This window comes from Montipora capricornis, chromosome 1, assembly GCF_036669925.1.
Source record: "Montipora capricornis isolate CH-2021 chromosome 1, ASM3666992v2, whole genome shotgun sequence".
Lineage (NCBI taxonomy): Eukaryota > Metazoa > Cnidaria > Anthozoa > Scleractinia > Acroporidae > Montipora > Montipora capricornis.
The window spans coordinates 50,248,727-50,261,226 of NC_090883.1; the positions used below are offsets into that span (position 1 = coordinate 50,248,727).

The window sequence follows — 12,500 nt, forward strand, 5'->3', positions numbered from 1 at the left end:
ATCTGACTTGTGAAATGAATGTGTGACAAACTACGTCAATATGCCTTTTAAGATTCAGCAGCATTTGTAATGTCTGTACATAAAATTTGTGGTTTGCTCTTTTTTTTCAAAGCAGATCTACTTTTCCTTTTCCATCAGCACAGATTACTTATAATCTGAAAAAAAGGGTATAAAAAAATGACATTGATTTTCCAAGTGCACTGCACAGTCACTGGGTTGTAAGACTGTTAGAGCGAAAGTCGATGATGGCAATAAACCCACAGTGCCAGTGCAAAAATCATGAAGATAAACAGGTCTGTTGGAAGTGTGCTTGAGTTTCAACAAATGAGGCCCAAAACCAATCAATCGATCAATCAATATGTATTTAATAAAATCAAAAACAACAAACGTGTAACTTAACAATTTGTTGATAAGAAAGTTATAATTAAGAATATATAAAAATTAGTAACATTACTAAGTTCCTTACACTGTTTATACGGTGAATTTAATTAACAAGGCATCTATAAATAATACTTGAAGCGTTCGGTTTTAACTCTAGTAATATATAAAGTCATGCTTGCGCTCATGGAACACACGTCTCCTCTTTGGAGGTAGCAAATCATGAATTATATGATCAACACTGATTGCGTTCTTAGAGAGCTTGGAGTCCCTATCTTTAATTAAGTCAAGTATAGTTGTTTTCTTTGTGGTGAAGCCAAACCTGTAGGTGCTCTTAAGAAAACTGTCGATTCTGTCTAGGTATTTTTGCTGGTAAGCTGCATCCCAAACTTCAATCCCATACAAGAATAAAATCGGAAAAAATTTGTGACACTGATGAATAATAAAGCAGCTTCTATTTCCAAAACGATGCAATTACCCGGTGATAAATAACCTCTTCTATAGGAGAGTGAATTTTTGACTTTGCAGAAACAATGGTCAACCTCAAGAGTTGGACAATTCTGATCTCTGTGTTGAATTTGCACAGTTCTTCTCAAACTTTATAAAAACCTGGTAACTTGCCATTACTTTGACACAGATGTATCCTTTGTTTTGCAAGCTGTTAATTAATATATAAAATTTATCAGTAAACATGCAAGGTAACTTGATAGCTGGCGGCTGCTACATTCGGTCACTTTCAATTTTGCGATTTACTTGTGCAGCCAAAGTACAATAGAAATATCAAACATAGCAAAAATCTCCCAAAATGTGTTTCACTGATGGTAACTTTTTATATTCACGGTACAAAGTTTATGTTGTTTTCATGTCGCAAATTTTGTTGCTGATGGCAAAATATTTTATTCTTGATCAACACTTCCTAAAAACTTCCTTCTGCTCTTCCTGAAAACTGTTTATCAATATTTATTTACTTTTCCATCAATAAAATTATTTGTTTTGCATAAAGCAGGCTAACAAAATCTGTACCTTGATTGGTTCACATTTTTGAGCATTAAAATAGAATTTTCTGTCCTTTGTTTTCTGACAGCAAGTCATTTATTTTGAGGTCTCCCATCCATAACCCCACTGGACAGGGCTTAACTATAGTGAACTTTTGTCGTAGAAAGCTGCCAGATGCTCAGAGCACAGGCTTAAGCTTGCCATGTAAAAGAAGTTGTAAGGAAACTTGAAAATGATCAATGTGTCCTCCTTGAAGCCAATGTTTCTCAATTCCCTTTATTGTCTTCAATCTTTCTACCATGCCACTATAATAATGTATGGTAACAAAACAATATTGTGTACTATTAGAGCCACATTTTATGCAAAGACTACTTGAATTTCTTAGAAAACAAAGCGCAGCTCAGTTGGCAGTTATGGAATAAAGCACTGTGTTATTGCACTACGACACGTACCCAATGCATGCCTTTTTTTTGTTTGTATATTTACAACGTGGCATTCACATTGAAAATGCGACTTCGTGTGGTTTTCTCTATCGAAACCAATTAATCATCACTATGGATCATGATATGATATTATTATTATTATTATTATTATTATTATTATTATTATTTCATAGCTTTTTTCCCCTTGGATTTTCACGAAGCTTGCCAACCACACTTGTAGAAAGTACTGCTTAGAATATTACTGTATCTTGAATTCTTCACCTCACCTCCGATAAAATATTGATATTAATAATCAACTGTAGTTAACAATAATCATAATAATAATAATAATAATAATAATAATAATAGTAATACATGTAATGAACAGATTTATAAAGCACCACATTCACTAACTGCACTATGCACTTTACAAGTACAATACTACATTAAAAAGATAATGAAACAGAGATTACCGGTACATAAATTTAGAAAATATTTACAAAAAAGCTCTTTTGAAAAGGTAAGCTAGTCTTCGGACTTTTCTTAAAAGTAGCTGATGAAATACCAGGCTGTCTCATATGAATGGGCAGAGCATTCCACAGCTGTGGGCTAGCCACTACAAAATCCCTGTGACCTTAAGTCTTTTGGATGGACCTTGGTACAACCAGTAAAGACTGACTGGATGACCTGAGACAACAACTAGGAATACCCCGGTATACTGTGTTAATAAATGACCAATATAAGTAGGGGCTAAATTGTTTTAAAAGCCAATAATAAGATCTTGAAAACAAAAAGTTATGGTTAAATACGATCAAATTTAAAGAGACCCTTAACGAGACGAGCGGCGCTGTCCTGTACAGATTGTAACCTCTGGATCTGGTATTTTCCCAGACTGTATAAAAGGGCATTCCCATTGCCTAACCTACAAGTTATAAAAGCATGCATTTGTTCCTCAAATGTTAAACTCTTGTCAAAAAGTACACCTAGATGTATGAGCCATGAATGATGACTGTACTACAGCACTACTAATTGAAACAGAGGTTAGCAGGGGAAGAGGCCGATACCGAAAACTAACATTAAGTAGCTCTGATTTGTTGCTGTTGAGCTTAAACTTATTACAGCACATCCAGATTGTCAAGATTATCTATAATACAGAAAGAAACTACCTTATCGCAAGGTAAATAATCAGCTTAAAATCAATCCAAGATATGCAATGTTACGTATATCTGAAGGGGAAAAAGCCTAAATTTATTATATCTACAGTATTGGACAAACCTGTTGAGACAGTGACACAAATTCATCTTCATTTTTACCCATTCCTACATGTACTTACTCTCCCCTCCCACTCCCCTCCCCTCTCAGTCAATGTTGCTGAGTCTTGTGACAGTCCCATATGAAGGGCGGCTTTTAAGTGGAACATTTGGATAAGTTGTCGGACTACCAAAAATGTCGCTTTGTCTCAACAGGTTTTGTCCGTGATTGTAGGTCTAGTCTCTATCAAGTTCAGTCCCGCAGCGTTCATATAAAGCAAAGTTTTAGAATTTTGCCGTCACACGCGATAAAACAAAACTGCACTAACCTTCCTCTGCGACTTGGGTTCCTCAACAACTGATTTATTCCTCGGAGCTTCTTCACGTCTGAGGAGCGAGTTCAATCGATCGTAATACTTCCGCGACATGTAGTCGCAGATTTTTCGTTGTCTCTCGAAGTAATCCTTCTCGCCTTGTAAATCTGACAAAAGTAACCTTTCTTTTTGTAGTCGTCTTTCTCGCCTTTTGCGTTTTTTCCTTTCCCGGGTCATACGTCTTACTTCCTCCTTTGTATTTTCACGACTTTTTTTACCCATGACGACTAGAAAAACACTAACTCTACAGTACGTTAAAAGACGGTCTCGGAGCTTCCCGCCGCCATCCCGCCAAAAATGTATTCGGTAAGGTCTTCGGTAGGTACGTTATGTCACGTTATGTATATTTGCAAAACAACCGCTGATCAGTATAATAACAGACGCACAATTCCACAACATATCAAAATATCTTTGTCCAAATTGTTTCCAATTTCTCTTGAGACTTACAATGGTCCCAAGAGAAAAAAAACAATGTTAGTACATAATCACAAGCATCGCACCGGTGGCTCAGTTGGCTCGTAGTGCTGCGTTCCATTGTCACACAATCACAGGAAGTCGCACAGGCTGACCGAATGCAAGGCAGTGCTTCCCTATTAATGCCAACTGGAGTCAATGTTTGCTCATATCTAGTAGTTAGCACACAAAAATAAGGAACAGAGACATTAATTGAGGTTTGACTGTATTGCTCCTACATCAAAACAAATAAATGAAATTAACATTTTTTAGTCCTTATACAAAAGTGATGAAAACAGTTTGAAAGTGACCAAAGTATTTTCCTATCCCTATCATTCTTTTTCTAGCTTGATGCAACTACAGTAATTCTTTTGTGTGACTTAAAAGAAACGTATCACAAAATTACATGCATCTGTTTAGTAATGATAACAGGAATGAGTGAGTACAATCCAGGGAGCATTAGTTTATTGGGGAAGTAATATAATTTCAAAATAAGCCAAGAACACAGTGCATGGCCTGCAATAGCACAATATTGCTCATTGAATTGCATGACAAGAATTCCTGGCTTATCTTTTTGGGCATTTTCATAGATCTGGGGAAAAAGGAGAAACCATTCAAGCACACCTAACATCGACTTGAAGCTACATACACATGTATTCACCGCCCCAGAGGCCTGAGGTCTCAAGTATGGCCCAGGCCACAGGCCAAGGGCTGTACTAGAGACAAAGGGCACAATCCTTCCCTACACAGACTGACCAAGGCCGGTAATAACCGGTCTATTAATTTTTTCCTAAAAAGATGTGCTGGCTGGGAACCATTGCTTAAGGCTGCCCTGTGATGCCTACATATACATGTATTATCAAACGAGAAATATGAGGCAGTACTGCTATGATTAGTCGATTCTGTTCAAAATATTAATTTATTTGTAAAGCGACGTTTAATTTTAAAAACAATTAAAAGGCTTCAAAACATATATTTTTGGTCCTAAAGCCGGCTCATCACACAAGCTCGCACAACCAGCGCTAGGATTCTGCCTGGGTTGGTGCGAACGAGCAAAATTCTCCCCTCTCCCAGAGCCTATCAGATTCCAGGATTTGCAGAATTCCGCCCACTCGCAAAATTGAGAAAAAATAATGTCCATTTACTCAAGTACGACGTATACTACTGTCCGATCATAGATGCATGACATGTGCAACTGTTCAGTTTATGCAGAAATCAGGGTGGCAGATAACCAATCAGATTACAAGAGTTTCTTATACTGTACAATAATTATTATTATTATTATTGAATGTCATTTTGCTGATTTGATGAAATAAAAGGGTCCCGTGGCTGGCATTATACGCCCACCAGTACTTCCACAACACCCAAAGATATGCAAGCAAAACTAACTTTCAATTATTCATTAATGCATGACTATGGCTGAAACTGAACAGTAAAATTTTAACACTGGAGCTTGCGAGGGAGAGGGCAAACCACAAGAACATTTTCTTCTGCAACAATGTCATATGCTGGTATGAACTTGCCATAGATTCTCTGCACAGGAATGAAAGTTGCATCACCTTCTGGTTCAAAGAGGTTTCTGCACCACACTTCCACAGGTGCCCCCAAGGAGTGTCTTAAAGGATGGGCTTGAAACCAATGTACCAAGGCCACTATACAAGGCACATATTGTTCATTAACCTTTATGTTTTGCTTCATAAAGAACTCAATGACTCCTGGGCGCAAATCACTTCCAGAGGTATCAATTGAGCCCCCAAGTGTACACCATCTTGCAAGGATAAATGCAGATCTGTCACCTCTTGAATTACTGGATCCAAGCAAGTCTCCATGAAATTTGCAGCATGCAAATTTATCGAAATGTGTTGTAACAGAAACTTCATCAACTCCATCAAAAATAGCATTATAGCATTTCTTAAGATTAACGAGGTCAGCAGCATCTAAACTATCATGAGAATACGGACCACAGCAGATGTAATGAGAGTCAGCATTGCCCCACTGACCACCCCTCTGCACTGACCCAATGGAGAGCAAACTAGCTTGGATAATCTTTGAAGGTAAACAGTGGTCAGGAAAAAGTTCTTGTAGAGTTCCTGATTGTTTTGCTGAAAGTTTCATCAGCAAGGGTTCAAAGGTTTCACGAAACATAGCCGGGAGGGGAATGTCTTTCATTACTTGATTTGAAAGAAATTTTCGCATTAACTGTATCTCAACTGCACGTTGATTGGTCCCATAGTCTCCAAGAATACCATTGTAGCGCTCAAAGCTAAACAACCAAAATGCATAAACAGGTCCATAATCCAAGACACAGTCTAGAAGATGTGTGTGTAAGTGCATGTTTGGGGTTACCTTATCCTTGCCATAAATCTCTTCAAAACGCTTGCAAAACTTCATAAGGTACGAGTGAGCCAACATTGCTTTGGCTTCAGTCAGGCTTGAAGAACACAAGAATACACAGGCCATGACAAAATCACGCCAGAGTTCCAAGTCATTGTTTGGTAAGATATTCCACAAAGCATATATGGAAAATAGAACAGTAAATGATTTCCACTGGTCAGCAGTGAAACCCCCATAGTTGTTCCTAATTTTTTTGGGCATCCTTCCAACACTGGCTGGAACTTTCACTTTGTCTAGTTTCTCTTGAATGTGAACCAGGTCTTTCTTGTCAAGCAATGGCTTGTCTGAATCCAGCCAAATGTTCTTCAAAACATGTTTTGCTGTACCTGTAAACAGGTTGTGCATTGGGTCCACAATGTGAAAGCGTACACAATCAAAATAGGGCAATTGCATAAGTTCAGTATATCTGGTACCATATTTTTGCTCTAAGTCTGCAGAGTCACCTGCTGAGGTTTGGTTCAGGATCTCTTGTGCTTGTTCTCGGTGTTCAAAGTTATTTCTCTGAGGACAAGGATCAAACCCAGAAAAATCAATTTTTGTGGTCACTGTTCCAGGAAAATACTTGTTACACTTTGAGCAGCCTTTATTTGAGGCATGACCTGTAAAGCCACAAACTTTCCTTGCTGCAGGGACATCGCACCCCACACAAAGAAGTGCAGCACGAAATAATGTTGTTGGCGTTGAACCATGAAGTTTAATACTGACACCATTCCACAAAACATTCAATTCAGCTACAAGTGGTTGCAAGTAGGCATTAATGTTTAGTTTTGGCTCATGGGGCCCTGGAATGACCCCAACTAAAAACACATTTTCTGGCTTAAACCTTTCAGTCCTTGGTAAATTCATTAACACCATGTACATAGCTCCTACACTATACAAGGAATGTTTAAAAGGTTGGAACCAGTCCACATTCAACATAAAAGCATAGTTCCTGGGTGCTGCAAGGTATGGCTTCCCATCCACATACTGCCATTCTTTCCAAACACGTCCATCAAATACGTCAGCTAGAAATCCATCAGGAATATCTCTTCTTCTCCACATCTCACACTTTGTCTCAAATCCAGGCCTCTGAAGGAATTGCTTGAGATTTTCTATGGTACTGTTATAACAATATACTTTGAATGGATATAATTTGATTTCACCACTCTTCAATAACACTTGTTTTAAAAGTGGCTCACCACATTTTGTGCGTCGAAAAACCTGACGATGATGTGGAAACTGGACAAATTCACACTTCTTTGTTACTTTTCTCCCATGCAGTTGTTCATAGCAATCCTCAAAGTTATACAGGCTGTGACACTTTGGACACACAACATATTTTATGAACCTGTCTTGGTCAATTCCAACTTGTTTACGAAGCAAATGAACGGACTTGGGTACCAGCACAGCAAAACTTGTAATTATTGGGAAAATGGTCCCAAGGGAGTCAAACATGGCCCTCAAAAAAGCAAGAAGTATGTCAAATGCATTGTCTGATAGTGAACAAAATGAGGCCCAAAGGCATAAGAAGATCAGCATCCAATTAACAATACTTGTAAATTTTGCATTTCCGGATACTCTTGAAATTGGACAAACACGCACTGAGGGCAACTGACACTGGGCTTGTGGAAAATCTTTGTTAACATCCTCTTCTGCTAAATCCCAAGCTTCAGTAAGAAAGTCTGGTTGTATCCTCTCATGATAGATCAAATCGTTCATGCCTGTGTCACTATCACTGCAATTGGCAGTGTCCCCTTGCAATAAATAGCAATCTTCTTCTTCTAGATTGTGTATTGGAACACCACTGGATGCTGTTGATTGGATTGAAGCAAATAAACATAAATTTTTGTGAGTTTCATTTGTGCCTATCATGTATAATTGCTCTCAGACTGATTTCTTAGTAGATTTTACATGTAATCTTAAATGTACATTAATGAAACTGTACTTATTTATTTTTATCTTGTATATGTTGTCGTTCAATTTTGACCTCTGGTTTAATTTTTTTGAGCCAGTACATAATTTTTGAACCAGTCCAATTTTCTTTTTTTTATAACACCACCCATTTAAACATACTTGGACATCTTTCTGTAATTAAGTAGACTACATGTAGTGTTTACTTTGACAATTTAAAATTTGAACGGAAGTTACCTTCAGGCGCCGTCTTGGGTGCATCTGGATCATCACAGTGAAATTGATCGTCGGCTCGACTATCATCATCATCATACACGTCAAAATGTGCTTCGCGTCGGCTGCTACCTTCCTCGTCGGAAGATTCAATTGTCTCCCACTGGGCTGTATTCTTATTAAAATACAGATCATAATGCTCCCTATATGTTCTCCCGGATACATACTCTTGGCAGTGCTGACAAAATCGTCGTTTCCTGGAAGCCATGTTCACCGAGGAATGAAGTCTCAAGTGGAAGAACAGCGGTATCATCATGGGAAGCAGCCAATGAGAATAAATGTACTTTTTGGCCAGATCCACAAAATACGTTCTGATTTCCATTGGTAGACATTTTAGGTGCTGACAGATTTAGGGTTTGAATATAGGCGGGCGATCGTCTCAAGTTTGTCCTTTTTCGTTGACGCGAGTAGGAAAGGTCAATCTCCTGATACTGATCCTATTGGAAAATGGCGCGTTTACCACCAAACCATCCAAGTAAACGAAGAAGTAGAACCAGAGGCGGCCGAAATGACATCGTTACCGACACGGGTTTATCGAACGAGAATAATCCTAGTTCTTTTAACCCGTCCAATTCATCGCGGGGACGAACTGAATGCATTGCAGCCCTGAACGAATCGGTATCTTCGACACCACCAACCACTGTGGAGCTCGAAACAGACAGGACACCGATCAGATCATCTGATCCACACTTGCCTAGAAGTAGTATTTCCTCAATATCTACGCCGACTGGTTCGCCAAACGCTACGCCAGCTCCGCTGATCCCGAGGCGACAAGAAAGCACCGTTAGGTCTCGTTGTCTGGCACCACTGAATCTGGCCGCCTCTACAAACCGCTCCGACTCAAGTGAGGGTCATGACTTCATTGCTAGGGTGCAAGAATTCTTTACACGGCAGGAGCAATTCAATGCTCTTTTGGAGAAAAAGCTCTCTGAACGGCTGGAGAAAGAGAACGAGCAATATACCTCTCAAATTCGGAGAAAGCGGCTACCAAAAGAGGTGTCGGTAAGTTTTTAATGATTCTCAATGGGTACCATTTGTAAGTTGAGATTTTGATGTTAGGTCTTGTGATTTATAACGATCTGGTTTATGTGACCTTCTGTACACACATTTTTTCATTCGGTGAGAGAGAGATACATGTACGTGTCAGCATGAGTTGTAAAAAGCGCGCGAAAAGTTGGTGCTTTTGAATCGGTATTCAAACAGTATGAACACCAACAAGAAATGTACCGTTACGGTAAGAAATTAAGAATCATGTTGCATTGGAACACACTTAAATGGCCAATAATGCCATTAATGATTCTAATAACAAAGAGGGCAAAATTACTGAATGCTGATTGGTCAATGAAGAGGGTATTTTTTCTTAATTTTGCTTGAGAAGAGGGCAAAATTACTCGCTGACGATTGGTCGAGCGCCAAAAATTCTCGCTCCTGATTGGCTGAACGTACGTCTTCCACATTCAGTTGGTTTCTTCTGTTTGAGCAAAACAACTTCGTCTTCATCGAAGTTTGTCTTTTAATTCGCGCTGCATTCGCCGAAAAGGCATAAAGATTAAGAACTAGCTTTAAAAGATGATCTGGAATTTGAATTTTCGAGTGACAAGAAGAAGGGCAAAAGATTTTTTTCATGAAAAGCTTAAAACTTGGATCGACTTACATGGCGCCCGGCGTAGCGGGATTGTGTGGTTGAAAAACAAAATGATTCCTTTCGTCAAGGGCTTTCAGTTTACCACGATATCTTGCAGCTCAACAAAAAAGGTCACAGAACAATTTTCCATTGACGGGAGGAACAAGTAGCTCAAATTTGGTGGATTTCTTTAGACAAAACGTTTGCTATGTTTACGGATGTGTATTTGCAAGTGGTAAAAACCTCTACAGCACAGGTGAATAAAATAAATTGAAGCTTAACATTTGGTTTAATCGATGTTACTGTTGTTCAGGAATGAAACTCGTATTTTCCTCCTATTTTCCAATCATCTATACTCGTTTTGGACGCAAAGAACAAGTTGACTTGCTTGTCTGTTTGTCAGTTGTTTCCGTTTTTCTAGGTGCCTCAACAGTGTTAAGAAAATTTTGCCCTCTTTGTTATTAACAAGTAATCGCAATGGGTCCTCGTAAAATTAAGGATTAATATCACTTGTGTTTTCAGAAGTTGCTGAAATTGCCCTCGTCGCTGCGCGACTCGGGCAATTTCAGCAACTTCTGAAAACACGCGTGATATTAATCCTTAATTTTACTCGGCCCCATGCGATTACCTATACAAACATGTTTCAAAAATTGATAATACAATCCAAAACAGTGTGATTAATAATGGTAATTGAACCGACTGGAGTGCAATTTTGTACAGGTAATCACATGATTTCGAGTGCAGTTTGAAATAAATAAGCAGGACGACCACAAATGCAATTTGTAATCTTTGAATAAAATTACAAGTGCTTATTTGTTCCAAATTGCATGAGAAAAATCATGTGATTACTTATTAATAATATTCATGAAAAAACTCGAGATGGTGAAGCAGAAGAAAGCCAGGCGTATCACGTAGTCAAGGATAAATGGTGCCATCCAGGGTGCATGCTTGATTTGAAAACTAAAGGCTTGATAGGTTTTGGCCAAACCCTTTGTTTTTTTACCTAATCATAATCCAGACTTTCGATGTGTAATTTGCACTGCAACAAATTGCAAAATTGTTGAGACACTTTCATTAAAAACCACCTTTTCTAGCTTCCAATGCCCGCCGTATCTAGAATTTAAACCTTTCCCACTTCCTCTCCCCTCTCCCCCTGTCAATGTTGGCAGCTTCAGTTTCCAACATTTTTTTGTCTTGCTAGCAACACTGATAAGGGAAGGAGGGGGGCTGCAGTGTGAGAGATAATAGGGAATTTAATAACGCCCCAAGAAGGTGAAGTGTCTTCACTATTTTTGCAACTTGTTGTGGTATAATAATTATACTTTTTGCTCTGTGTTACACTTGAACTGCACTGCTCTCAGCCAATCAGAATTGAGTAATTAACAAAATCACACGACCGAGTAGCAGGAGTCTGATTTGTTTACTCACGAATCTGATTACAGACAGAATTGGACGACTCCAAGTCGTGTTACCAATTAATCATAGCCACTACAATTTTCTGAGAAAACAAATTATGCATTCCTATGTCACTCTTTAATGTTGCAAATTCTTCCATTTTGGAAAATCCCCAGTTTGGTATGGTAAGTGGTTGTTGCTATGGTTATTGTGATAAATTCTGTGATTGGTGGATGAAGCTGAGAGCTCTTAATATTGTTCGCTGATGTAACTGTTCGATTACAGCTAACTGTCTGATTTCACCATCCTATTACAACTTAACACAATAATAAGTGAAAAATAAAGCAGTTAATGGGCCATTATCAAATTTGACAAAATTGTAATGGTTATGATTAGGTCTGAAATCATAAGTGTGATTTCAGTGTGATTTTAAATCACACTTATGGTTTCAGACCTAATAATGATATACATGAAAAAATTTCAGTGTATTGATTGGCTGAGAGCACATCAATTTATCCCAAACAGAGTGCAGCTAAGTGAAATTAGTGCCATAAAGGGGAACTTTTTGTGTTGATAGCCAATCAAATGCTAGCCCTGATGGCCCAATTCATGGTGCAATTTGTTGCTTCTGCTAACCATTATTAATAAGTAATCATGTGATTTTTCATGCAATTTGTGATAAATAAGCATCTTTCAAAAAATTCACTAGTGCTTATTTATTCCAAATTGCTTGAGAAAGAATCATGCAATTACATATACAAATTGCACACCACTTAGTTCATTATAAATGGATCTGCTATTTTACAAAGCAATCAAGTAATTCATATCAAAAACTATGAAAGTTAGCAATATCAATTTAGGTTTACAATCATAATCAATTTGTTACTTGTGGTCTAGAGTACCTATCAACTTATCTGCATGTTCATTACATAGTTCATAATTATAGTTGCTGTGGGAAGTATGTGTATTTGTTACTGTATGTGTAGTAAGCTTTCAAATACTTTCACAGTTAGTTTTATATAGATACCCTTGAGTTTTTGTCTCAAAAAGA

At 38.1% G+C, this 12,500-nt stretch overlaps 3 protein-coding genes across 3 annotated transcripts in view; 1 reads left to right on the top strand and 2 right to left on the bottom strand.

The window, feature by feature from the left end:
* LOC138047343 (probable serine/threonine-protein kinase DDB_G0271682) overlaps positions 1-3,713 on the bottom strand; it is an 8,092-nt gene extending 4,379 nt beyond the window's left edge. The window contains exon 1 of the mRNA XM_068894155.1: positions 3,376-3,713. Within this exon, the coding sequence (XP_068750256.1) occupies positions 3,376-3,642 (267 nt within the window). The 5' untranslated portion in view covers positions 3,643-3,713. The remainder of the gene's footprint in view (positions 1-3,375) is intronic.
* A 369-nt stretch (positions 3,714-4,082) lies between these two features.
* LOC138047287 (uncharacterized) lies at positions 4,083-8,624 on the bottom strand. Its single transcript, XM_068894065.1, has 2 exons — positions 8,395-8,624; positions 4,083-8,057 (listed from the first exon to the last, which is right to left on the bottom strand). Exon 2 carries the CDS (start codon positions 7,963-7,965, stop codon positions 5,314-5,316), a length of 2,652 nt encoding a protein of 883 aa, XP_068750166.1. The 5' UTR covers positions 7,966-8,057; positions 8,395-8,624; the 3' UTR covers positions 4,083-5,313.
* Positions 8,625-8,747: 123 nt separating this feature from the next.
* Positions 8,748-12,500, top strand: part of LOC138047337 (uncharacterized) — a 7,979-nt gene continuing 4,226 nt past the window's right edge. The window contains exon 1 of the mRNA XM_068894141.1: positions 8,748-9,432. Coding sequence (XP_068750242.1) covers positions 8,878-9,432 — 555 coding nt within the window. The 5' untranslated portion in view covers positions 8,748-8,877. The remainder of the gene's footprint in view (positions 9,433-12,500) is intronic.